Source organism: Apis mellifera, linkage group LG11, assembly GCF_003254395.2.
Source record: "Apis mellifera strain DH4 linkage group LG11, Amel_HAv3.1, whole genome shotgun sequence".
Taxonomy (NCBI): domain Eukaryota; kingdom Metazoa; phylum Arthropoda; class Insecta; order Hymenoptera; family Apidae; genus Apis; species Apis mellifera.
The window spans coordinates 9,522,258-9,550,084 of NC_037648.1; the positions used below are offsets into that span (position 1 = coordinate 9,522,258).

At 35.3% G+C, this 27,827-nt stretch overlaps 1 protein-coding gene across 6 annotated transcripts in view; it reads right to left on the reverse strand.

Moving 5' to 3' along the window:
- Positions 1–27,827, reverse strand: part of LOC551736 (nephrin) — a 347,898-nt gene that overhangs the window by 48,027 nt on the left and 272,044 nt on the right. For all 6 annotated transcript variants that reach the window (XR_003305789.1, XM_006564356.3, XM_006564357.3 and 3 more), the window contains exons 2-3: positions 26,587–26,730; positions 23,181–23,354 (exon numbers count right to left, since the gene is read on the reverse strand). Coding sequence is in view for 4 of the 6 variants with exons in the window: in XM_006564356.3 (XP_006564419.1) it covers positions 23,181–23,354; positions 26,587–26,730 (318 nt within the window). In the remaining 2 variants the exon portion in view is untranslated. The remainder of the gene's footprint in view (positions 1–23,180; positions 23,355–26,586; positions 26,731–27,827) is intronic.

Genomic DNA, 27,827 nt, shown 5'->3' on the forward strand with positions numbered 1-27,827 from the left:
GAAAGATACAGGAAATATTTTGCCTTCCTTGGTTTCATTCTATTTTTCGTGAAACTATTAATAAGATATATTAAAAGAAAATTTCGAGATAACATCCGAGATTATTTTAAATTGGAAATTAATATTTATAGCTTCCTTTCAAAGCTTAATATGAATAATACTGCGTCTATAAACACATATTAACGAAATAAATCTTCAAATATCAACCAGGATTATCTACCAACAAAAATTTAATCAAAAATATTATTTACAAGTTTAAACTATTTCCTATAAAATATTGAGATATTGAATATTGAGCTAGAAATTTTTAATAGAATAATTTTCTTCATTCTCGATTTCTTGAATAAAAAGATATTCATAAATAAAAATTTATTACTGTCCAATTTTTTACGAATATCTGTTCTGCGATACGATTTATATATTTAAAAAAAAAAAAAAAAGAAAGAAAAAGTAAAGGAAAGAAGCCTTCCATTAGCAATTTCATCAAAAAATGATCCTTATCGATACACGATTTGCACGGATCGTACGATTTATAAACGGATCAGCAAGTCGAGTTTTCCGATCGCGTCCGATTCCGCTCGCTAATTGCACGATGCCGTTGAATATTTATGTTTCATCTATCTTTACGAACGATAAACAAGAGCAACGTGACATCGACACGGAATAAACGTTTGAAACGCGATAATGATCGACGAAGCGATTACACGCAAACGGCGGAAATCACGGTGATCGTTGTTCGCTGTGTACGCACACAATCGGTTCTGAATTAATATATCCTCCATGATCAAATATATATATATATGTGTATATACTATATCTAGATATGTCCACGATTTTATCCGAGAAAAAAAAATTTGTTATTTGCGCTGTTGAAATTTCTTTTGAAGTCGTTTGTTTCGATGTAGTCGGCGCTTTTAAATCATACTCGATTCTTTTTATTTGCATTTGGAAATGTTTTTGCATTTCTCCAAAAGAGAAATTTATTTTTTTCGAGGAAAAAATAAGAGAGGAATTTTTGCGCGAGCAGCGTAGATTACGCGTAAATGACGCAATTTATAGAAAAATTGGATACGAAACGTATATTTATTATATCGCGTTCTCTTGATTACTGAAGTAATTTGAATGAATATATTTTTTTAATTACGTCGAATAAAATATAACGAGATATTAAAAAATAGAATGGAAATTTTCTATCCTCAATTTGTCGCAACTTGATCCGATTAATTTACGAGAAAAATTCCAATTCCAATATTTGGAAACGATCTTGGAAAATTATTATAGGATCATCTTTTAATTCAAAAATTAAACCTAAGAAACCTTTCGTTGTCCAACTTTTTCCATCATCGAGAGGAGAGATCTTGAAATATATCGCGAAAGATTTATTATTAATTATTAATTCGTCCCCCATCCAGAAGAATCGATTCCTTCTTCTCATTAATCCGCGAGGAACGATTAATTCAAAATTTATTTCTCGAACGATCCTCCCCCGTTTTATTCGCAGCACGTGAGAACGATTTACTCATCCGCGATACGTCCACGGCACTTTCAATTAAATCCGCCAGACCGACGGAACGAACGTTGCTTTTATACCTTAGGATTTGCTCGAGCGGAAATACCCGAACCGGGAGGAAAGCTGACATTGTAGGTTCGGGGGAGACCAAGATTTTTCGGTCAGATTGTGGTAATTAAAGTTGTAAAGGTATATAGTATATTATTTCGATTAACTTTAATTCACGGTTCGAGGAATTTCTGTTTGGGGCTAGTGAATAAGTATTCGTTGTCGTATACGGCTCATGAGACATATTGAAATTTTAATAAAGCGATAAATTATTTTCTTACTATTTTTGTCGCGAAATGTCCTCTATATCTGGTTTTATAAATTTATTAACTCTTTAACTATGGATACGTAGTTCATGAATGACACTACTCTTAAAATATCCTTCGATATTTTAAAATCAAAATTATCGATTATTATTCGTTAATTAAAATGCAGAAATTCGCAGGATAATATGTTTTAATTTTCCGCCATGGGAGATGGTTTTATATTAAACTGAAAAGCCAAATAATACTAGCAAAGATTCATCATCAACAGTGGAATTACCTTCGAAATTGTATTCCTTTGAAAATTCCCTCATCGCTTTCACGTACGATCAATAAAGTTATCCCGACCTTATATCAAAATTTAATCTATCCGCTCTTCTATTTGCTTTCTCTCGATACTTTTAAAAATTCTTATTTCGCTCATTCTGAATATAAAATCAAAAGAATTTTGAAAACGTCCTTTTTTTTTTTTATGTTTGATAATTCCATTTCATGGAAATACGAAGTCTTTTCTTTCTTTCTTTTTTTTTTTTCAAATTTAAAATCTCATAAGAATCCATTCCCTGTTTAAATACAGAAAGCTTATATTGTTCGAGCATATAATATAAATTGCAAAATCTAAATTCCAGCACGGAAATCCTGCATTCGAGCTTGTTTGATCCAGGTCATCTGGATATATCTACCCTCCCCTCCATCGAGAAGAGTCCAGAAAGGAATTAATACTTCCAGCCAGGTATGCAGCATTAGACACATTGCTACATTTCGTGATGACGTCAATCATTAAAATATATATATACATACATCCATGCAACGATTACACGAATTCCGATGTTTGCTCGCAACATCAGAATTTTCACAATTTCATTCCACGTATAATTTCTCTCTCTCTCTTCTAACGTCATCATATCAGACGGAAAACGTGAACGCATAGCCGGAGCTGGCGGATCACGCGTGTCTTAATACGATGAAATATCGGGCGGCACTGTTTCAAAACGAGGCTGTCACGGTGTCTATAACAAATCGTTGAATATAAATCGCAAATATTTGTCCTACCTACACCGAAACCGTTCGAAAGGTACGCCCGTGATTAAGTTATTTACGACTGTAAGGGTATTATTGGTATCAGGTGTGCGTTACGTTACGTTACCTATACGTACCTGCACGCATATGCGCACAGATGATGGTGTATATATATATATCGATTGTTATACCAGGTTATATATTGCTTTACGCGGAGCTTCTATAAAAGATAAACACTTCCCTGATTTGATAAACCCGTTACCCCGGAACAAATTTAATTGTTTCCAGGTAAATTCGGCCGCGCTCACGTCCCCATAGATTCTTGAATTTAATTCTCTCGGGGAGGAAAAGAGAGAACGAACAAGTTTCGATCGATCGATTTTCTTTCGAGTCGAAATTGTTCGGCCTAAAAATTGCCGTTTGGCCAAGGGATTTGCAAGAAATTTGAAATATGTGGAAAACGTTTTCACGAGAGAGGGAGATGATAATAAAGCTGAATATCGATGCGGAGATTTGTATTCGAGGGATGTATTCGATGAAACATTGTTCTTCGGATTTAAATAGTCGAGAAAACGTTCTTCTTTTCAAATAGCGTGTACAAATTCGAAATACTTTAAATATATCTTCCTCGCAAATTCAATCAACAGTGGAAAAAGAATACGAAATACTCCTTCGAAAGATCGTAAACCCGATCGCATCCGATCATTGCCGAATCGATCCGAACTCGTGCTCCGAAGGAATCCGAACGTGTCACGATCCCGCCCGAATTTTTCCGATCCGTCCAGAGTCCATGATCCCGCGCATTTTCGACTCTCTTTCGCTTCTTCTTTCTCCATTTCCTTCCTCTTTGTCTTTTGTCTTACATACACGATTTATTTGTACCTTTCGAGTTCGTTCAACGATCGAAGTGACGAATATTCTAGGTTTATTTATGAAGTGGCGATCAGACGTTGCTTTATCACTCATGTCTTTTGACCGATGCGCATTCGATGGCCGGCTGATGAATATTTAACGATCGGCCTGTTTACCGTGCTGATAGATGACGCACAGTCGACGCTGTTGCTCCGGCTAATGGCCAGATTTGGTTGGTTAAGGGTTACGGAACTTCCGGTCGGTAGAAGCGAGATCGTGACGCAGGGGATGCTATTTAGGTCGTCCATTGGTGGGGTTAGGTTGATTTGTTTGGAGATTTGTGATTTCGGTCGTTTATTCAAGGGTTGAATTACATTGAGCTGATTATTGGACTATGGGCAATTTTAGGCCGCTAGTTTTGATTTATATCGCAATCAGGGAATAGTTTAGGCGCGTTGATTTGAATTTGTTTTCCCGTATTTTCGAATTCGATATTTCGAATATCGTTACGCAACAATGAGGAGAAAAAAAGCGTGTACATTTCTTCGAGAAATAAAAGAACAAAATTTCTAAATTGTTTAAAAGAAACTCAGAAATTAAAAAAAAAAGAAATTTGTATCACGATGAAAATTCTTCCTCTCTACCATCATTTCCTTGAACAAACGAACGTAACGTTTGGAGTTGGTGCGTGACGCATCGATCGATCCCACGGAATAAGAGAAAAGCAAAGAAAAAGAGGGAAAGGGTTGAGGGGCACGCGAAACGGGGGGAAAAAAGATCCAATGGGAAATGGGAGCAATAATCTCTCAGGCCCTGATTGTCGATTCGAGGCACGACGCGGCGATCGAACGCCATTTCCAACGGTAAATCCGATTCACAGGCTCGTCTGTCCGCAGTGGTGATGTCGGATCATAAATAAACGCTTGCCAAGGGCCGGATACCTCCTGTGTCGGTTTGTCATCCGATGTGCGAGTCATCTCTGTACATACAACGGTTTGACAAACCGTTTCTCTTGGAAAAGAGAGAGAGAGAAAAAGATAAATAAAAAAGAAAGAAAGAAAGAAAAAAAGATAAATAAAAAAGAAAGAAAGAAACGTTGAGAAAAATCGAAGCTTCGGGTCAATATGGCGAGTTGCATCTTCATTAAATTCATCGAGTTTTTTCCTTTTTTTCGTTGATACTTCCATGGCTATGGTTTTACTTGGTTTAACTTCATGTTTATCGTTTCGATGAATACTTCGTTTCGTTTTGTACGATGTTTATTATTTCGGTTTGGTTTGTGGGTTGTGAATCGTGGTCGGACGACGATAGGATTGGTTAGTTGTCGTGGTTATGGGTTTGATGCAACGAGAATTCTTTCAGTTTGAGATGGAGCGGAGGTTTGATAAGAGATGTATGTTATTTAAATGTTGAAGAAAAGTACTTTAACTTTTTTTTTATTGATTGTAGAGAATCGTCGAGAGAAATGTTTTCTTAGACGTAAGAAGTAAGTAGATTATTAAAGATCGATATGAATAATACATTAAATAAATTGTTTATATTGGTAATTAAAACAATTTTACAATAAGAATCTCTAAGTATTATAAAATTATTCGTATAAATTACAAAAAACAACTTCTCGCTGTTCGTATAAAATAGAGACCAAGAGCGGTGAGACGTTGTTCGATGATCATAAAATAAAAAAAAAAAAGAAAAGGAAAAAAAAAGAGACAAACAGCATTATCTTAAGACATTAATTTAAACAAGCAAACCATAATTAGGTATGATGCTCCTTGTTTGTCGAACCTCGCCACTGAATTGCACATGCGTTATAATTAAGCGCATTCAGTCGTGAGTTTCAACCAGGGAATTTGCATTATTAACGGGAGACCAATATTCTGAACCAGCAGTTACCACCGGAATACTGTTTTGTATTATACGGGAACACCACTGACTTTTCGTTCATGAGAATTATTAAGTGGATTAAACGGCAGTTCTCTCATTATGCGGTTGATTCCTTGTTTTTACATTACGGTATATATTTCACTTCGTAATTATATTTATCGATATTCCTTACTTGTATTATAATTAATTAATTTAAAATGGAATTATATAACATTATTTTATTTTCAATCTACAATTACTACATTTAGTAATTATGATCTAAAATCCTTATTATACTTTCATTATTATTATTTTTATTCCTTTACCATTAATTCAATTTTACCACACTCTTTTCCATTATTGTAACACCGATGGACGAAAATTTGCACTTTTTATGCACTCAATTTCCTTTCCACTTTATTCACTTTTCCTTCGAGCATCATTCCATCCATTCTTTCTTTTCTTTCTAATAAATTTTCCAAACAAATATTCGTCAAATTACAAAATCTCTTCTTTTTTTTTTCACAACCCCTTTAAGAATCATCGCCAATACTTTGAGAAATAAAATAAGAATCCTCCAAAAAAGAACAACAATTTTTTAACTGGTTCAATATCTCATTAACCAAACGATCGATCGATATCGAGGGCACTGGCCATTTCACGATCAGGAATCTTTAAAATCCACGCTGTGAGAATGCCAACCGTGATTTCGGGACTGTGTTTGTGAATCGTTGATAAAATATTCGGGGTTAATTGATCGAGAATTCGGGTCAGGCGGAAGCACGTGCTGAAGTGACTAAATATCCCAGCAACTTCTTGCTCTTATCTCCACTCCTCTCTCTCTCTCTCGATATAAGAAACTAGTTGAAATTTTTCGTATCATTTATTCTTTGCATATTCATAATATACGTCTCTCGATTGTTCAACCTTTAAACAATACCATCGATTTGTCCAATAAATATCCACGAAGAGAGAAACTCTCTCGTTAATTAACTCTTCAAAAGAGTTAATTATCCTATATTGGAATAATCGGATATTTCCAAGATCGATAACAAAATTTCTAATTTCATCCATTCGTCTCGTTATCGTCGATTAAAAATTTGATCAGCAGATGCGTATTCAACGAGAACAGGTTTCGCGTTGATAAATAATAATAACGTAGGGTACGTGGAACGAGGCCGGCAGCGAAACTTCGGCTGATAGTTCGAATTAATTTTCAGCAAGTTTGACACCGTTTGCCGTTCACGCTTTACCGGAGGCTGGCTCAAAGGCCGGGGCTCAACACCCATGCTATTTCGCGTAATTAATTTTCAACCTGCTACGTGATTGTTGTTATTGTTGTTACCATTACGCGTTGTCTGCCGGTCGAAACGTGATCGACGCCGATAGCGTTTCGTTCGTTCCAGGGGATTGCTTAGACACAACACGTTGGCGAAATTTAGGAATGATTTGAACGATGAAACAAAGGACTTTGCCGTTTCCATTCGTCGTGTGTCGAACTGTTCGATTGGATTCTAGTTTGATTGGAAAAAGAAAAAGGGGAAGAACTTTGGCGTTGATGCTCAAAAAAGAAAAAGAAGAAGAAGAAAAAGAGGAAAATTATTCGTTTGTAGTAAATTTTATAATAAATGGCGAAGAAGGGCGTATGATTTTAATTTATTTTAATTAAAACTTTGCTCCATTTTCTGTAACTATGATCGTTGTAAATAAAAAATTAATAAAGGAATACAGAAAATTATGAATATGCCAATAATTGTAGATTAAGGATTGGTCTCTTCATTTATAGGGCTATACTACTTGCTTAGTTATTTCTTATTAAATTTGTGGAATGATTTTTTTTTTTTAATTTAATTTCGACGAGGATATACTGATATATAATATTCACGATTTAAATATTATTACTCGTTCCCCTTGCATTTTCATTGAACGTTTTATCTTCTCTTCTCAAAATATTGATCTTTTTCTTTATTGTTAAGCACACTTGAACAGATGAAATATATAAAGAAGTTTCACTGAATTTCCCCGTTCACAAATTTAATTTCTCAAATTCCACAAACTTTCCATCAAACAACCTTTTGTTCCCGATACAAAAGCTCGAAGCTTGGAAATTTCGCCTGAAAGAGGAAACGTTCTTAATAACCAAACCTCTTTAAGCATTAAGCAACACTTTAAACGTTAAATGTTGACGACAAATTTCATTTACCATATTGAATCTCTGTTCTTTCGATATATCTTTAAACCGTGGCGCATAAATGATCGGCTCTTTATATCTAACCATAAAGATTCATCATAGATATGCTAAATACAGTACACATTAAACTTCACGACGATCGTAAAATGATATTTGCCTTCGTTATATACCTGGTATATATATATATATATATATATATATATATATATATATATATATATATATATATATACATCCACTTCCAGAAATTTCACCCACAGTTTCGAAATTTCATCTTAGAAATTTCAAGACGAAACTCTCCTTGTAAATTCTATCAATGATATTATTATCATTACATTACATTATATTTATTTTCAATATTCATTAGAATTGGAACAATTTGAGAAATTATTTCGGAGAAAAAAACCCATTAACGAAATTAACAATCGAAGAAAAACTTTGTCCTTTCAATTTTTCATATCAATTGTCCCTTTCTTTACTTTAGATTTTCTTCAAAGTAATATTCCAACCAAGGATCACTTTAAACTGTACACAAAAATTAACTTATACAGTTTAGATTTGGGCCTCGACAACTAAGAATCCCCAATAATTCAATTTTCGAACCTCCACTCGATCTCTTCATCATCTTCGAGTTTAAATTTAACACGCACGATTAGCAATAATAATAATACGAGGTTCCATCGGATTCAACAGATGATATCGTAATCAGATCGATGCAAAAAAGATATCCACAGATTTCCCCTCGGTCAACGCGTCTCTCCCTCCCGCAAGATTTCACGAGAGGCGCAAATTCCCCACCACCGCCCCCCTAGTTATACTCAATATTCCGCAGGGTTAACGACGGTCGAGTATTTCATCCCTTCCGTTCAAATATGTGGAACAGAATGCACCTACACGAAGGAGTTATGCCAAACACGATACGGTATCGTGGGGTGTATCATTAACGTCGGCGGTTATTCGTGGCCGCATCATGCGAATTAATTCGTTGCAGTTTCTTCGACGCGTGGGATCCGCGGCAAATTTTCATCCTCGTGGCGACGTTCTTATTATCCAAGCACGCGCGAAGAACGGATCCGGTTGAAAAGAGATAGGGTTGGGTCGCTCCAAGTTGAAGTTTCGAAATCGAGGCTCGTGTATATTCGTGTGTATTGAAGGGATTGTTAATGGAGATGTATTTAGAAACTTCGCGACTCGTGTCGAGTTAGATTTGTGGAAGGCAAGGGAGGGAATTTCGTGCTCCCGTGCTCAATTTGAATATTTTCGAGTTTGGCGCAGAGGCGATAGAATTTGTAGAGAATTTGCTTATCACGATTTCCTCCCAATTTTTCGTTAGATGTAAATTAAAATTGTAAAAAAACGTATCAATTTCACGCATTCGATCAAACAAGAAAACGTTGTTCGTATCCACAAATGGAACAATGGAATTTTTCGCGTTTGTACACCGGAAAGAACAATAGAGGCTCGAAGGGTTAAGGGTTAATTAAAGGAAATTCTCCATTCTTTCCAACCAAGGATACATGAATCTTCCAAAATTTAATTCCCAACAATTGCGCAATTTTGAACCGATCTGATCCCGCACCGATCGAGTGCTCGACAACAAAACAAAATAACGAATTAAAACCCGTCCAACATTTTTCCACGAATGTATATATATATATATATATATATATATATATATATATATATATATATATATATATATATATATATATATATATATATATATATATGTATATACCTGGCGTACTCGTCGAGCATCCCTCGAGATATTGGATGGGTGTAACTAACCGGTTACAAACATTTACACCGAGATCACGATTCCCAGACCAATTTAATCCAGCAGGCAGCAGGAGAATAGAGAATGGCGGATCGTCAGCGTGGAACCGCGGTCCTCAAGATATTACGAATACGCTCTTTCGGCTACCTCCATTTCATTATCGCCGTCGCAATAAGGGGACGTTTCGGTGTGCAAGAAACCGGAAATACACCATAGAAGATGCTTAATAACGCAGCCTCCAAGTCCCTTCCTCTTAAAAGGAAAGGAGATTAACTTACTCACTTCCATTTGTGATGTTCATCTTTCCATTTTCGATCGATCTTTGTGAATTAGATATTCGATTGCATTGATTCGAGAAGATTTTTTCCACATAAATTTTAAATCTCGTTAAAGATTATTCGTCCTTTTCTGTCGTTGCTTTTGCCGCGTATTACGAGCAAGTTTATCAATAAACTCGTTTCGACTATTTTTCGATCGAATTTCACATTAAAATTTTACGACGAGAATGATTCTTTGCGCGAGACATTTTATTCCCATTTTTTTTATCGTCATTCGTTACATTTCTCCTTCTGCTAGTATTTCTATATACATCGTTGGATCAAAAATTGCAACAACGTTTCACCGCGTCACGTTTCAATTTTATCCTCATTTCACCCAACCCTCTTGCTCTCCAACCCCAAGAAAAGAGCGTTCTTCCAACGGTCATCAGTCACTTTTCAGTTAACGCCACTTGGACGCGGGAAATTTCGTTTATGAAATACGAGGCACGTTGCGCTCGTCCCGTGTCACACGTCATCGACGAGAACCGACAACTTCGTCGCCGTACATCCCTGTAAACCAATCGAGGCGAATCAACGACGCGTGAAAGCGGCACCGAAACCGTTTCGGGATCGCGTTGTTCCGCTTCGGCGATAAAACACGCAGCGCTGGACAGACATAGCTCGGACGGCTAATATCTCCTCTCCCCTCATCTCGCGCCGATGCCATGAATGCGCGATGCTTCTCCGAAATTTCAGATCCTCGAATTTTCGTGCCACCGGTTTAATTGCGTGTTATACGACGGCGCGTGTCACGGAGATGGATTTTCTCTAACTGTGAACATTTGAAAAATCTCCGATTTTCCGTCCAATTTTCTATCCAAGGATAGAACGAGTTTGATATTTTTAAAGGTATTTCTTCTTGAACGATGATGATGATGATGATGATCTGGTAATATCAGAAGAGAGATTTATATTATGAGATTTATCTTGAATCTCTAAGAAGTCTCCAGGATATCTTTTAAAAGTTCAACACAATTTTTCGAATTCGTGAATCAATTTGATTTTATTGCAATTCTGTTTTTTGAGATTGTTCGTGCCTTTTCTTTTGAAAATTCTCGAAACGATTCTCTAATTCTAAGGAATAATTTTCCGACGAAGCTTTTTCCTCGGCACAATTTTCAAAGTTTAATTCCCAGTCTGTCTCCTCGAGAAAAACAAAGTTAAAGATCACTTCGCGAGATTTTGTAATATTCAGAGAAGAAAAATGTCCAAAATTTTACCTTCCTCCTTCCCGATAACAGAAATTTTGAAATTTCTTTTCCCCATTTTTTTTTTTTTTTTTTTAGAATTTACAAATATTTCTCGCTTCGAGCGAGAAACGTTTTAACTCGAAATTAAAATGATTTCCCTTATTTTAACTCGGTCCGTTTTTCTTTGCTTTGCACCATCCGCCTCGGCCCGCCTCGGCTAGGCACATCTCGGTTTAGTTTCGGATTAACCCCCAGCCCCGATCTGGTCTGTTCTGGCTCCGCTTTGCTTCACAATGTTCTACCCTGATTCACTTTGTTTCGTTTTACTTTCCTTTGTTTTTAATTCCGCTTTGTCCCGCTTCTCTCCTCTCTCTCTCTGCACCGCTCGGCTCGGTTCCGCCTCTATCCGCTTTGCTCTCTCTCTTTCTCTCTTTGCCCCTCTTCCCTCCCCGAAATTTCCTGCTTTTCTACGCTTCTCTTTTTCTTTTCTTCTTTCTACCTCTCGCTTTGCTCCGTCTCCTCCATTTTCATACCGCTTCGTTTTTGCTCGACTCCGCTTCTGCTTTCAATTTTAAATATTTTTTTCTCGAATGAAAATTTTTGCCAGATTAAAATATAAAAAAAAAAAAATGCGTATATACGTGTTTCTGCGATTTATCCGTTGCATTATTATATATTTATTAAAATGTCCCGTTATTCTTGCAAGAAAAGGTACAACAATGTACATTTTGTTTATATTCAATTCGAATAATATTCGTGGTTAATTTCGGCGAATTTCGAATTGTTCGACGCGTTACAGGACAGCGATAAATGTATAATTATTACGGTTGTTAATTAATGTCGACGATTAATAAGAACGAGAGAGTATCGCGAATTTTCCGCGTGCTATGTCAAATATTAGATCGATCGGGCAAATAATCAAACAATACGATTATTACAATATTGACAAATTGGAATGAAACGCTCGCCCGACAAAGCATTGATCTACACCACTGTTTTTTCACTATATCTTCATTAAACTTTTATCAATCTTTGGTACGAAAAGAAATTGTACGATTTTCCATCACATCATAAAAATCTCGTTATTGTATTTCTATTGCAACGGCGAAGAAATATTTGCGTTTCATCGAAAAAAAAAAAAAAAAAAGAAACTTCGATAAAAAATTAACGCGCGATAAAAATTAACCCGTCAATATTTGCGGATTCAGACGTTTCGGGATTTAAATTAACCTGACACTCGATATTGGCGCACCAAGCCGTGTAACTCGGCGATAAAACGACGGCGATCAAGATGTCGTGGATCGAGACGAAGCCATATTGCGAAAATTTCTTCCCGTCGTGTCACGCGATTTTTGCGCAAACTTGTCAAAACCACTCTGCTTCTCTTAAAAACGCCAAGTGACTGTTACGTTGTCACAAGTTGTTGTGCGAATTTTTTGTCACACTCCCGATCCATGTTCTGTTTCCGTTTTAAAAATATCTTCCATTTTTTTCTTTCTTTTCGACTCGATGTGATTATATTATTTTCGAAATTATTAATACGATGAACGTTTATTTCTATCCTTTGGAAATATCGATACGTGGAATTAATATGGAATGTGTTGTGTACAACTATCTTTGCAAAATATATATCTTCTTTTTTATTATTGGATTACGAGAGATTCATCCGAAAAATATACGATAAATTTTGTAATAGTGATAATGGATTCAGAGTTTGAATGGCCACGGATTTTCGTGTTAGAGATCTGAAAAAATATACGACTTTTTTTTATTGCAAAATTTTTCAATCGAACGATTACGATTTTTCATTTTTAGAAATCAATAAATGATATTTTCTTTTCCAACAAATTTTATAATTATTTTAAAAAAAGCCTGTACCTCTCCTTCATATTATTCAATCGAAAAATTATTCAAACATCGTTATGCCAATTTAAAAACCCGTTCAGTTTCAAATTCTTCGTTTCTGAATCGCTCAAATTATATCCACACGTGTATCTTTCCAATTCAATTTCTTCCAATCACTTTTTCTTTCCAACAATTATTCCACAAACTATTACATCTTCCCAATTCAAACTGATAATTTTTAAAACAACGGGAATCGGGGATACATCCAACGAACGTTCTCAATTCGCGAACAAAATAAAACGTTGCAGCAGCATCGCGCCAACGTGCAAACTCGGGATTATATCAAATTCTATCGCGGAAAATTCCAAGGTAATGAGTCCCGCCTCGTTGAGAACGAAGCTCGGAGAAAGCTCGAGAATTCTCAAGCAAGTTAAATACCCTCAAAGAAATTTCCAACGATCTGTCCAACTTAACGACGACGCTCCCTCAGATGAAACCCTGTACTCTTAGCGGTTTCGAGAATTGTTACCATCCCCCAGCTTCCAACAATTTCCATTGTTTTTCCGATTACCAACATTTTCAACGGTATTAAGCTTAATCTTCGTGCCAAGAGACTCATTTCTCTCTTTCTTCCTTTTTTTTTCCTCTCTCTCTCTACAACTCCCCTCCCCCCTCTCTTTCGATCGTTAATCGACAACGGTGATATCCGTTAACGAGATATCAGATTATTTTATCCTCCCTATAATCTTCCAATTCGAGTGAATTTATTCGATCGAGGCAACCGAGTACGTTAATTTCATTTGGCCATCCATCGCGCGATAAACTTTTGTTAACTTCGTTCCACGGGGAGGAGGGGCGAAAGTAGGGCGAAAAATTTTATCTGAAACGCGGATTTATGAATCGGTTATGACGGTTTTGGGAATCGGTTGTGTTAACTTTGTTGTTACACCCGAGGAAAAATAAGAAAAATTTTTCGTTACGGTTATAAATTTCGGTTTCGAGTAATCCGAGTAAAATTAAAAAGCGACCAATAATGAATCCACAGGATTGTGGATTCGCTTGGTTAACATTTGTTAATCCGTTGTAAAAAAAAACACGTGTTGTTCAAAATACGTAGATCTGCGGTTTATATTTTCCCGTAATTATGAAATATTAACAATGAGTCGCGATGGGGGGAAAAATTATTATCGCGAAAATTGTATTTAAAACGTAAATAAAATTTGTAACGAGAGTTATTAAAAATTCGCGTCTTTTGAATTATTACGTGATATAAGCGAAACGTTAACATTTAGATTAATAAATTTCGATCTTTTTCGAAAGGGACAAAGTTAGTTTTTTATAAACGCTTTCGCGGAATTCGCACGGATTTATGTATCAACTTTATTAATATGTTATATACGAAATAAAATGGAAATATCAATTTAAACGTACGACGTTAACAAAAAAAAAAAAAAAAAGAAAAAAAAAACGAATTATAAATCGTATTAAATACAGGAATATCGAAACGAACTTAATTAACGCGTTTTATCGATAAAGGTAAAATAAAAATATTATTTGAACGCAGTCACATTAATCCTTCCCCGAATAATATACAATATCCTTTATAATAAATACGACGCGATATCCTATAAATTTCCGCACGAATGTTGATAACGTATTGCACGATTGAAAACAAAAATGGAAATATAGGAAATATATAAAATATATACTAAATAGGTCGAATCGATATATATATATGTATACATTCTACCAATTGCCACTAAAATTAAACCGTATATCTTCTACAACAAGATTCATAGAAACCACAATGGATATTGAATCCCATTCCCCCGCGAGAATTGTGCGAAACCACCTTACTCTACTCATTGTCGGTATTCAAACAATTAAAGGGCCGACTGATCGATCGCTAATCCTCGTTCGGTTCAACCGAAAACAATTAAAGGGTTTGATTTATTATTAATTCTCCTTTCGAGCTAAAACAGCGCACGGTGATTGCTCCGATTGATTTAAAACTGTTTCAAATTTATCGAGCATTTTCTTCCTTTCGTTAATAATTATGAAAATTGTAATAATAATAATGAAACTAGATCGTTATTATTATTATATCATTTTGTCTTCCATCTTTATCATTCGAAATATTTGTCGAGATTGAAAGTAATGTTTTATCGATAATATTTAAAAAAAATTCATCTGCAAGATAAATAAAATGACTAATAAATTCAAAGAAGACAAAAATTCGACGATCTTGCAAAATTTCTGATAAATCCTTCGTCGAGAAGCATCCAACTATACTATAAAAGTATCACGATCGCCATGGATTACAAAAAATTCACTCAACCGGAGCGGATCAAACTTCCCTGACACTTTGTTAAAACTCGAGGATATCGAATTTTATGATGGGAGAAACGTAGCGAAGTCGTGGCGAAAAATCGTCCATGCCATGGAAAATTGAAACTTAATTCTTAATACCGTCCAGAACTCTGCTCGATTACTTTGTGAAAAAAGAAAGAAAAAGGGAAAAGAAAGAAAAGAAAGAAAGAAAGAAAGAAAGAAAAAAATCGCGCAATCGTATCGAGTCACGTTTTTCCACGGGGGTTGTTTCGAGTATTCCGACTGAAAAATTCGAAACGAGAACCGAAAAGTTGGCGAATTAAAGAGAAACAGAGAGGTAGCGTGGCGCGTTTCCGCGAAAAGTTGCAACGTTTCTGACTGGATTCGGTCGCTACGTGTTTCGAAATATTGAAATTGATCCAATTTTCGGGACACAGGGGGAAATGGAGGAAGGGAGGGTGTATTGGCGGAATCGATTCGTTTCTACCGCATAGACGTTATCCCGAGGATTTTTTCGCTTCGACGGGTTTCCAAGGAAATTTCGGCCCCGAGGAAAAAAAAGGAAGAAATAACGATCAGACGTTATTTGTTTATTTATATTTTCGGCCTCGTTTTGCTTTCGAAACATCCCTTCCTTTACGAGTTCTTTTTCTTTCTTTTGGGAGAAAGTTCTTTAATTCGATATTATCACGTAGTCATGTTTTTTTTTAGACAAATTTTTAGGGGTAGAAAAAAATATTTGAAAGAATTGTTTCGTTCAATTATTGATATATGGGTTAGAGAATTTATAATCCTCGAAATTGCACATAAATTTGTATATTATTTTTCCCGTTGATCCTTGACAATTAATTACTACAATTAAAACACAATTATTATTCTGTCAAAGTTGATAAAGTTTAAAATGGACCTTGAATCTGTTTCTACTTCCCTCCAATTAAAATAATTAATTTTAGTATCTAATTGCCTCTTTATATTTTTCCCTTCTTCTCCTTTTGTCTCTCTCTTTCTCTTCTTATCAATAGTTACAATTATTTATCAATTAAATTCACAGCTTCAAGAATTAGAAACTTGATAAAATTAAATCTAAAAAGTCCTCGTTCTCACTGAAATTCCAGAAAAACGAAGAAAGACTGGAAGATCTGAATGAAGCTTATCTAATCCCAACACGTAATTTTCTCCTTGCACCCTTTTCTCTCCCTCTCTCTCTTTCTTATCCTTTTCCATTACTTTTTTCTCTTTCTCCAAATTCAAATATGCAAGGTGTCGTGAAATAAAAGTGTAATATGACGCTCGGCCGATTCCATATTTTTTCCCTCCCTCTTCTTTCGTAATTCTCGCTAACCATAGTTCTTGCGCTTTTCATTCAGGGGGGGAATATGAGAGTAGAGGGCGGAAGTAATTGGTTTTGTCGCCTTTGGCAACGTTCACAGCTCGCCTCGGTCACCCTTGTACCCGTGGAGTAACTGAAACAATCGAATTCGAGAGGGCGTCGCGATTGTAATAAATGGCGTTCTTCGAGGAGAAACTCCAAACTTTGCGTGACGAAACTTTCTTTCCATCTTTTTTTCTCCGAACACTAACAGTATTGTTCCATCGTAATTCCCTCCCTCCCTACTAATCGTTTTTCCTTTAAAAAAAACGCAAAACGTTTGTGCTGAGAGGAGGAAGTTCTCGAAAGAGGGATGATTAATACGAATCTTTGATGAGACGAACGTATGAATTTTTTTTAAGAGACGAGAACGATGACAAAGAGGATTCTTTCGCATTATATATGTTTTTACACGACATTTTTATGTTTATCAAAAATCAAACGTCCTTTCCATTTTTTGGCTCTGCATTGAAACGTGTTAATCATTACACGTATTTTATATATTATTGTATCCTTTCCTGTTTTTCTATTAGACCTAAAATTGAAATTAAGATTTCCAAACGATATATAATTGAACAAAATCTTTTTAAAAGTAACGTTTCTTTCTCTCAGGAAGATGTTAACATTGTATAACTCTTGTTCCATCTTTTCAGAAATTTCCACGTACGATTTCGCTTCCTCTCGATAAATGTGAATAAAAGTGTCCCCGATTTGTTAAGAATAAACGAGGGAAAAGTAGGATCGATGATGATCATTCAAATAACGTAGCGACTCGTGAAACTGCATTATCGAAAACGGGAGAAATCCAACGTTACCGGACCGAGTCAATTTTTTTTTCCTTTTTTTCCTTTTTTTTTCTTTCTTCAAAGCTCTTCCTTTTCAGAAACGTGCAATTACGGGGCCAATGTTCTTTCAAGTCTGATTTTCTAGCAGTAAAGGAACAGCGAAAGGTTGCAAGCAGGGCATTTATTACTCTTTTCGGGATACTTTCCCGGCCCCTGAAAAAGATTCACTGTTGCACGTCTCTCGCACTTTCTTATTTCTTTTGTATTCCCGCGGGGACAATAATGGACAAGAGGGGAAGGGAAAAAGGATCGAAGACGGTCCGCCTTTCAACCTCAATTACGCCAGTTTAATAACTTATGGATCATTTGATCCTCCACGGGTGAAAATTCTTCGTCCACCTCGATTATTTTTTTAAGCAATTTTGGAAAAAAGAATACTTAATTTAATATCGCGTAATAAAGTATAAAAAGAGATTTATCATGATTCCAGATTTTGGTTACATAAGAATAACACAGAATATCAATTTGTAACGTTGAAATTCAATGTAAATTACCTCGCTAACTCTAGAAAAAAAAAAAAAAAACTTCTTCCCAACTTCCTTAATTAATTGCTTGAAATTCATGCAAATTAGTCGTAAACATCTGACTGCAAAAGCCCCCCATGAATTATTCATACGTCGAAAAACTCGAGGGGGAGTGGAAAATTTCGGGAAAGAAAGAAAAACGGTTAGGGGGATGAGGAGAATGATTGATCGAAACGAGGTGGCCGATTCGAGAGGAATTCGATGAAAGCTAAACAGCCACCCATTACCCATCTTCTCTAAATTCTTATAAATTTCCCATTCGAGAACGGCGAATCCGCTCTCGTTTCCCCGGCATCTCTCAAAAAACCTTCCCCGATATCCCTCCTCCCTCGACTTCGATTCTCCGACTTAATCCGACACTCTCGAGGGGCCATCGTTTTACAGTCACGTATGCGCAACCGTAAAGAGACACTCTTTGGAAGGGAAGGTTTGATAAAGGAAAACAAAGAGGAACCGGTGGCTGGAGAGGAAACGGATGCCGGATTGAATCTCATAAAATATTTATCCGTGGAGAAAGGTGATATAGTTTCCTGCCCGACTTTCCGTCGATCGAACCCCTCCCCCTCTCTATCCGTGTCTTATCTCCTCGCCTCCTTTTGTTCGGCTCCTTTTTTCCGGACACGTACGGATCCGTGGAGTCGGGTACGTGAACCCCGTGTTTATAAAGAGGAGGCTAGACGCTACGGGGTCTACGTGTGCTCCATGATTTCTCCACTGTTCACGTACGACAGAAGCGCCGCGTATCGAAACGTCGATGCCACGCGAGACGGATTCTCGTATCACACAGTTTATGACACGGGAGAGGGGGAGTAACGATGTATCGGTTTTTCCATGGGTATAGCGAGATAGTTCTCACGGGAAGTGTTCGCGTGCAACTTTTCGTTACACTTTCTCGGACGATGATTTATTTTATTCCAGGCTTTGGGGAGTTTGTCGAGGAGAATGTTTATGGAGGAGGATGGTTTATGGAGAGCGAAGGGAATTTCTATATTAGGTTGTTGTATACGAAATGAGTTGATAAATCTTCGAAATATCGAATCTTCGAATCGGTGAATGAATATAATATCCGGGGGGGAAAATTGTGAAAGATTGATATTTGTAAGATTCGTATTATATATTGTCGTGTTGAAATGATGGTGTATCGAAGAGGTGTAGGAAGTAAGATTCGTTACTTCTTCCTCCGTATCTATAAGAATATTTATTCAACGGACGGATGATGGATTTTGTTGACTTTGGATATTTAATTTTACGTTGAATATTTCATTTTAAGATTGTTAAGATCGCTGTATAAAGGGGAAGCTTCGAAGAGAGAACGTTGTTTTTCGGAGAGAAGGATTTATTTTCTTTAAAGTTTTTATAGCAGAGAATATTTATTGGCGGTAATAGCAAGCGGAGGCAAGTTTCGTTTTGCAATTTTAATTTCTCCTCGGATGCTTTCACGTTGTATCGTACATGAGAAAAGATAGTTGGAACAAGTGGTGTTGTTTCTTTTCTCGAAAATGATTAACTTTCCTCGAAGTTTTATGCCAGTCATTTTAAGCTTTTTGATCCATAATAAATGGAAGTGAGTTCGTTAATTTTATATTAAATCCTTGTTTTTCGTCAAGATGGTCTTTTCTTTTTTTTTTCTTTCTTTTCTTTTCACTTCAAGTTTATTTTACTTATTCACGATGCTAATGAATGAAGGTAAGCTTGCTGATTTTCCCAACTTTCGTTTTTTCCACGTATATTTTCACGTTTCGTGGCACGACGTACGAGGGGGATGACGCACTGCTCTTATTTTTAATAGAATAACTTAACCTTAAGTTAACCGAGTTCGGTGTTCCCGTGCGAGTTTTTTCTTTTTCGTTTTGTTAAATTCTTTGAAAAAGTGTCAGACGATACAAGAAGAAGTTAAAAACCACGGGAGCACGGGTTACACCAGCTTTGTAAAACTTGTTTAATGCAACAGAGGTGGAAGTGATAAAAAGAAATTTTGAATCTCTTTGTGGAAGTTTTTACTGTTAACGCCCCTGCATTAAACTTTCGTTTAGTTTCTTAACAATGACGAAACAGTATCATTATCCGCATCCACGTACCGCGATTCTCTTCCTTTAAGAATTTAGGTTTGCATTTATTAAAGGGTAAGTTTCGAGAGAGAGGAGAAAGAAAAAAGAGCGAAACGTTCATTAACTCTACGAGATACCAAAAAAAAAAAAGACTCTTCAACTCTTCGTCAACACTCTCTGAATTTGTCTAACACACTTTTTTTTTTAATTTAAACGGGATTAATTAAAACGAAGAGGAACGTTCTGCTCTTGTACATTTATTCGACTTAATAAGCTGTAATTACAAATTTTTAATTCTATAAAGAAGTAGAGAAATAAAAAGAGTGTAAAATAAAAATAACAAATATGAATCGAATTAAATAAAAACTACTATATCTATCTCTACTTCTGTTAAAAAGGAAGAAATTTTACAGAAAATTTCTAAAAGTTCAAAACATATCATCACCAACAGATGTTCAATTTTCTTTTCACTGATCCAATCTAAGTAAGATGGAATAAATTATTCAAAACCTTTCACCTTTTTGCACGATCACGAATAACAACAGGCACGATTACATCTGTCGTTTCGACGACGTCCATTTAAGGACGAGGCTTTAATATTTCAAAGGAAGCATTGCAGCATTGATCGTCGACTTAGGCGCTGCTTGTCTTCCGTGGTGAACTAGTCCGTGGTTTCCGCAAAGCATAGAAACGAGTTGACCACGGGGTGTCGTCGTTGCTTGCATTTAGTGCACGTGGCCGTAGGCGTTGAAGTAGACGGAGAAAAAGAAAAAAAAAAAAAAGAAGAGGAGGAGGAGGAAAGTGGAACTAGAGACGCCTTGAAAGAGGCGACGACCACGGGGATGGTACGATCTAGGAAGATGCTTCCTTGTCGCCTTGGGACATTTCTTACATCTTCCTCTTCCTCTTCTCGCTTCTTTCGAGGCGGAAATTTTAAACGGTATGTCGGATGTAAACGGATGTTCAGTTTGTAAGTGAAATATTATCGATAAAATTTTTATTTGTGTGTTTTTCTTTTTCTTTTTTTTCATGAACTGCTTAAAAGATTGCCTAGATAAGATTGAGCAAATTCAAAGGTATCCCAAGGTAAAATATATTTAACCTAGAATTTAAGTGTGTAGTAATTAAAATTACTATAAAAATGAAAATAAAAGATAATAGGATGTACATGTAATAATTTTTTTCCACTTATTCGATTCATATTTGTTATTTCCATTCGTCTCTTTTTATTTCTACTTCTTTATAGAATTAAAAAATTAAATTGTGTGTATCTGATACACGTTACACACCAATTTTAACGAAACTTTTCTTATGAAAACAATTTACTCCTATTTTTAAAAATACATAAATTAACTACAATAAGTGGAAGGGTTTAACTAAAAAGCAACGAATAAAAATAAAAAAAATAAAATTCCTTACGAGTTTCTCCCTCAAACTTAAAATTTAGCCAATCAAATTTAACTTAGCCAAATCTTCATCCAAAATCTTTTCAAAAGAAACTATAAAACCCAAAACTTTCCTACTTTCCTTCACCTTTTTCATAAAACAAAATCACCCTCGTAAAGAAAACACAAATCTCAAGATCGCGAATCAAGAGAGAGAGAGAGAGAGAGAGAATAAAAAGCACCTTAACTCACAAAATTACTCAACCTATTCTAAATTAAACACGGATCAAATTTGCAAATACACGGAAAACTCATTTACATTTACCTTGTTTCGATCCTGCTATTCACGAATTTCATGACACCGGCACGAATCGTACAAAACAGGGCGGTTCTTGGAACAATGGCCGCCTATCTCGCGTTATTAAGAACGCCTCGATGAATCCGGAGGTTCGAATAGTCGGCGTGAACTAGGCGGAAAGTTCGATACAATCACCGTTGCTCGGTGATGCGGTCAACTTGCCGCTTTGAACAAAGACATTTCCCGGCCGAGACTTAACTTTGAGAAGTCTTGGGACGAGGGTGGTAAACCGTGATTAGCGTGAACCTTCGAGATGCGAGTACACATACACACACACATCTGTGGTGAGGAGTTGGCTCGAGTTTTGGAAAACGATGTCTCGAGCAGAGAGATCGAGAAACCTCTTTTCCAGAAAGTTTTTCCTCGAATTTGTTCTCTCTTGTCTTACACTACTATTGATTCTTTTGCTTTTCTCTCGCGAAGAAGAGAAAGAAAGAAAGGTGGATGAGGTAGAAAGAGGATACACTTTTGAAAGTTTGTCTTCTTCTATTACGAGAATTTTTTCGATGTGGAATTGTTTAATTGTTTCGAAGAGAAAAGATTCTTTGTTAATATTTATTGTGAGATTTTTTTTCTTTTATAATTTTGGATAATTACGTTGAAAAGTAATTGTCGAGTGTCGAATGTGTTTCTGAGATTATTCCTGGATACACAAGGGACAGTAAATTTTAGGAAAATCCAAGAAGAACTTTAATAATCTCGTTTGAAACTTTATGGATCTTGAGATCCTGAAAGATTTATGATGCCCTTAAGTATCTAAATTTTTGTCATAATTTTATAAGACTTATACTTATTACAGATTTATTATTATAGATTTATGCTCGAATATTAAGAATTTTCCATTATTGTTAACTTTCCGGAGGGGGGAAAATTTATTTCAATAAAAAGTGCGAATGAGATTAACGTTATCGAATCGTTCCCCGAATAACAACAAGCAACGGAAGAAAAAAGTTCTTTTAAAGAAAATATTATTTAAAGAAGGGATCTTTCCCGGGAAAATGATCGTTCGTGTAAAAAAAGAGCGAGCTTTCGAGAAAGCCAAGGAAACTTTTAATCACTTTAGAATGCTCTTTAATTTAACACTTCCCCCCTCTCTCCTAAGATCCCAAACTTTTTTCCCGGAATCACGAAAATTACATTACAGCATAAATCTCCAACTCTGACCAACTTTTCAAATCAAATTTTCCAATCTCTCTGTTCTTCCATTCATTTCCTTTCTTTCTTTCTCTAAATTCAATTCTTTATATACATATATATATATATATATATATATACAAATCAAGAAATTGATCGTAATTGAAAAAAGAAAAAAAAAAGAATCTGATTCGTTGATTTTTAAAAAAAATATATACGAAGTTTAAAAAGTTTCGAGCAGTCAAGCGTGAAAATAACGCGAGTATAGATATAACAAAAAGAAAAAAAATGGCGAATTAGTACTCACAGATGACGGTGAGATGAGCGTTGGCACGGATCGATTTAATGCGCAAATACGGTCCAACTTGGCACTGATATTCCCCATCGTCGGTCAAAGAAGCTTGCGTGATCTGAAGATTGTAAACTCCTGTGCTCTGATCGCCTATTAATCTCAATCGCGGATGCCCCACGATTTCTCCATCTGTAAAATTAAAATTATATTAAATTATTTCGCAAATCATCTCTGTCTTTAAGAATGATAAAATGGTTTTAAATTTTCAGATAATATAATTACATTCAAATTCGACGAGAGTTATACAATATTTAAGCCTCTTTGATTTCGATCTTCAAATGGTGAAGTTAAATGATATAATTATACTTCAAATTTTACACAATTCTTGAAATTATAATTTTCTATGATAAAAAACATCGTCGCGAGTTTACGTTTATTTTAATCGAAACGCGTGTTCATTTCGTTTGAAGAAAAATGTTAAAGGTCTAAATCGAAAGAAAGAGAGGATGAAAAATAATCAGAAGCTTTCTCTTCTTTCATAGTAAAATGTTGTTATATACAGTTTTAACTATACATAACTGAAGAACGGTATTACCTTAACTTAAACATTTTTCACAAAGATTTTCCATCATTATTATTATTATAACTTTAAAACTAATTATTTTTAAATCCTTGATCTCGCCCCGATTCATGTATAAAGGCAATTATGAAAAAAAAGAAAAAAAAAAAAAAAAAAAAGATTATTAAAATGCTTTCAGACTCTTTTCTTCTTTCCGCGCAAAACTTCCTTTATTTAAAAATTTTCAAACCAATTTTATTCTTGCATTAAATATTATACATTATAAATAATTTTCTTCTCTAATCTTCTTCTCTAATTCGTGAAATAATTTTCTATTCTTATGTTTTAATCATATCGATAAATGTTTCTCTCTTCTTTCTTTAATTAATTAAAAAAAAAAAAAAAAACTTTAAAACTGAAATAAAGTATCCTTCATAAAAATTTAATTTTCCAATAATCTCTTCTCCAAATTTCTCGACTGTATATCTTTGAAACATAACAATGGTTATTATACAAACGTTCATAAGAGCGAAGCCAAAAAAAAAGGAAGAAAGAAAAATGTCAACCAGAGAGACCATGTCGTAACTCAAAAAAAAAAAAAAAAAAAAGAAAAAAGGGTACATCGTAAACTAAACGAGGATGTCATTTCTATATAAAGGTTCGAAGACACACGATGGAAACTACTGGAACGCACTACGTACTTGGATTTTGATAAAAGCGATGATATATGCAAAATCGATAGAACGCCACGGGTTCATGGCGGCCATTACCTTCTGTCAACCTTGCCTTTCTTCGTCAAAAATTTACCTTGCCACGGGCAAGATGTTTGACAATCCCTGTTCCACGGGTTCCTCCCTATTTCTAACGAAACATCGTGAAAGAGAAAATTCTCTGATCGCGAAAAAAATCGATCCTTTTTTCTTTAATCGAGAAAAGATTTTTTTTTTTTTATATATATATAAGTTTCACGAAAATAAAATATATGATTCGAAAATTGTAAACAAGATCGTTAATGATTTTGCACATCAGGAATACCATTCGTGAAACAATGCAGATTTTATGTACAAAAGCAAAATAATGGACGTGTCATTAAAAAACACAGCGAAAGCAAGATGCATCGAACCTCCCCTAAAGAGAGAAGGAGAAAGAAAGGAAGAAAAAGAAGAAGAAGAAAAAAAGAATAAGCGCGTGAAAAATGGACGATTTACTATCAGGCACATTTTATAACCAACGCGACAGAAGCTGTATCTTACTGTAATTTTTCGCGCGTTCGATGTTTTAAAAATTGTTTCGAGCAAAAATTGCTTCGAGCGATACTGACTTTTTGTTTTTCCAAAACAGTTAAGTCACGTTTTTATTCGATATTAATGTTTCCTCTTTCTCGTCCAATTTACAATAAAATTTCTTTCATATTTTAAAAATTTAATAAAAAGTTTAGTAAAAAAGAAAAAAAGAAGAAGAAAGAAACATCAAAGCAATGTTAATATATAATTCTAACAAATTTAATCAGGAACAAAATTGGCGTAACATTCGTTTCCCACGTTTTTTCCTGCGATTTCTCTCTATTTTTGTTTTAATATTGTATCGTTAGTGTGTCTTGTATCTTCCCCTTTCCCTTACTACGATTTATCTTCCTCAATAAATCTCCAAACAGAATCTCTGCAATATTTCAAATAACATATTTACAAATATAAACATATGGATACAATATTCCATCATTTAATCTTTTAGAATATTTTTATTAATCGTGCTTCAACTTTGTATCGAATACTTTCGACCCCTAATATAACTTATTACACCTTTCAAAATATAACATTCCTACACTTTAGATTAATTAAACCTCCCTTTCCCTCCCTCTATTTTAAAAAAATTGCAAAATTTATATTACAACATTTTCCAAAATATCATTACCCTATTTTTAACTCCGTCTGAACCGTCATTTTCGCCGCCTAGCAATTCTCCTAATGACTGTTTCGAGCTTTGTTCATCCTCCCCATCTCCCCCTCCTGATCCACATGCACACGTGCAGTTTCGAAAATTTAGGGCACACGTTTGACGAGCGCGAGTTGAGGGAAGAAAAGGGTGGTTAATAAAGAGTTTCGATAGTCGAAACCTCTAATTACACCCCTTTTCCAGTGTGTGCGAGAGGATCACGCCGAGAGAATCAAATAATACCCGGTGTGACACTGACGATGAAGGAGGATGAAGGCTTTCGTCGACGACATTTTTTTCGAGAGAAAGAGAGAAAAAAAAAGGGTACATCGGTACACGTTTAGAGTATTAAGTCGTCCCCACTCCCCAGAGATAGAGAGAAAGGGAGGGTGGAAAAATGACAGAACGTGCAAGAGACATTAAGATAGTTCTGCTCCATTTACGTCGTGGTTACTAATGGCCTGTTTTAATGAACGAGCGAGATGAAGTTACCTCGAAACGAAGTTTCAAAAGATTCTACTACGACGTAGACGCGGAAGGAGGGTGGATGAGTGGGTTTTCTTATCCCCTCGGCGTCCAATCTCCACTTTTACTTTATCTTCCTTCTAACTGAGTAAGAGAAAGTTGATAATTGCGCGAAATCGAGACGAACGTTAATAGAGGAGATTGTTAGATTCGTGTAGATTGACGTGGTAATTAAAAAAACGATTGACTTATTTCGGTCATCGTCGGGGTGGCTCGTTTGTTATTCGAAAGAATTATCATTTGATTCGAATTTTCTTTTTTTCAATGTATCTGTATCTTCATCGAGCGACTCGTCGATTAATTTTATCTTTTATTCGTGTCAAATATATGAAAAGAGAGAGAGAGATTCTGATTCACGGTTTAGGTGAGAGAAGCATAGATAGAAGAGAGGATCGATTTACTTACTCGATTGTATGACATAGGCGAAGCCATCTTTCACCCACTGCACGATCCCAACTCTGTTTCCAACTTCGCAAGATATTGTTACGTCACGGCCTTCCTGGACAGAGCTGTTTCTCGGCCTCACGCGAAAATATTGTCCCCCTTCGCCTGGAAAATAAATAATATAAACGATTAATACAATTCTCCTTTTTCTACAAGCGAGATCGAAAAGTGGAATCCTTTTATTCTGACGGGGGGGAAAAATTTCCTATTTCCAACGAAAATTAATTCGAAATATTCAAGCATATTTTATTTACATTTTTGGTAATTTTCCCGCGAATTAATTAATACGATATATATTTTCAAGATAAATTCTCCGTTTCGAAAATAATACGAAACAATTAAAAAGCAAATATATAATCTCATTGCACATTTACTTTTATTTCATTTCACCATATTAAATAATTTTTTTTAATTTCATTCAGTATCTCACTCCGTTTATTATCCTCTCCCTCCTCTTCTCAATTTTATTTAAAACGAAATAAAATTTCAATAAAATTTGGAAAATAACGCCAACCAATTAAAAAAAAAATGTAATCTCATTGTACATTTTCTTTTATCTCTTTTTACCATGTAAAACGCAACATTCTTTTTTTTTTCAATTTTATTATTTCATCGTTTTATTTTGAAATTGATAAAATAAAAATTAACTTACAACATTTTCTGAATGTTCAATCAAAAAAAAAAGAGAGAGAGAAAGAAAGAGCAAGAATATACACAGAGATTACATCGATAAATTTTCCACAACGAATTGTTCTAAAACGATCCACACACGTGTGTTACACAGTCTAACAAACTGTTTTTAAACATAGAAATCTGTGGCCGAGTTGTTGGAAACTGCAAGTTTGGTTAATTTATAAGATTACACAACGCTCGTAAAAGTGCCTGTTCACGGGAGATTTGAAACAAAGTCGGAAGGGAAAAGAATATTCTCCTATTCTATGGCGGAAATTATTCGCGGACGTAGCGAATACCACTTCCGTGAAAAGAATGGAAACCAGAAAAGCTTCGGCAAACATCGCGTCGTTGAATCGCCGAGAAATGTTTCTCTTTTGACTCGAACAAAGATGAAATTTCTTTCAAAAAAAAGAGAGAGAGAGAGAAAAAAAAAAAGAAAAGAGAATATCCTCGCGATTGATCCTTTGAATCTTCCTTAATTATCGAAAACTCCCTCGTTCGAATTTCAATTCACAATGAGAATTTTG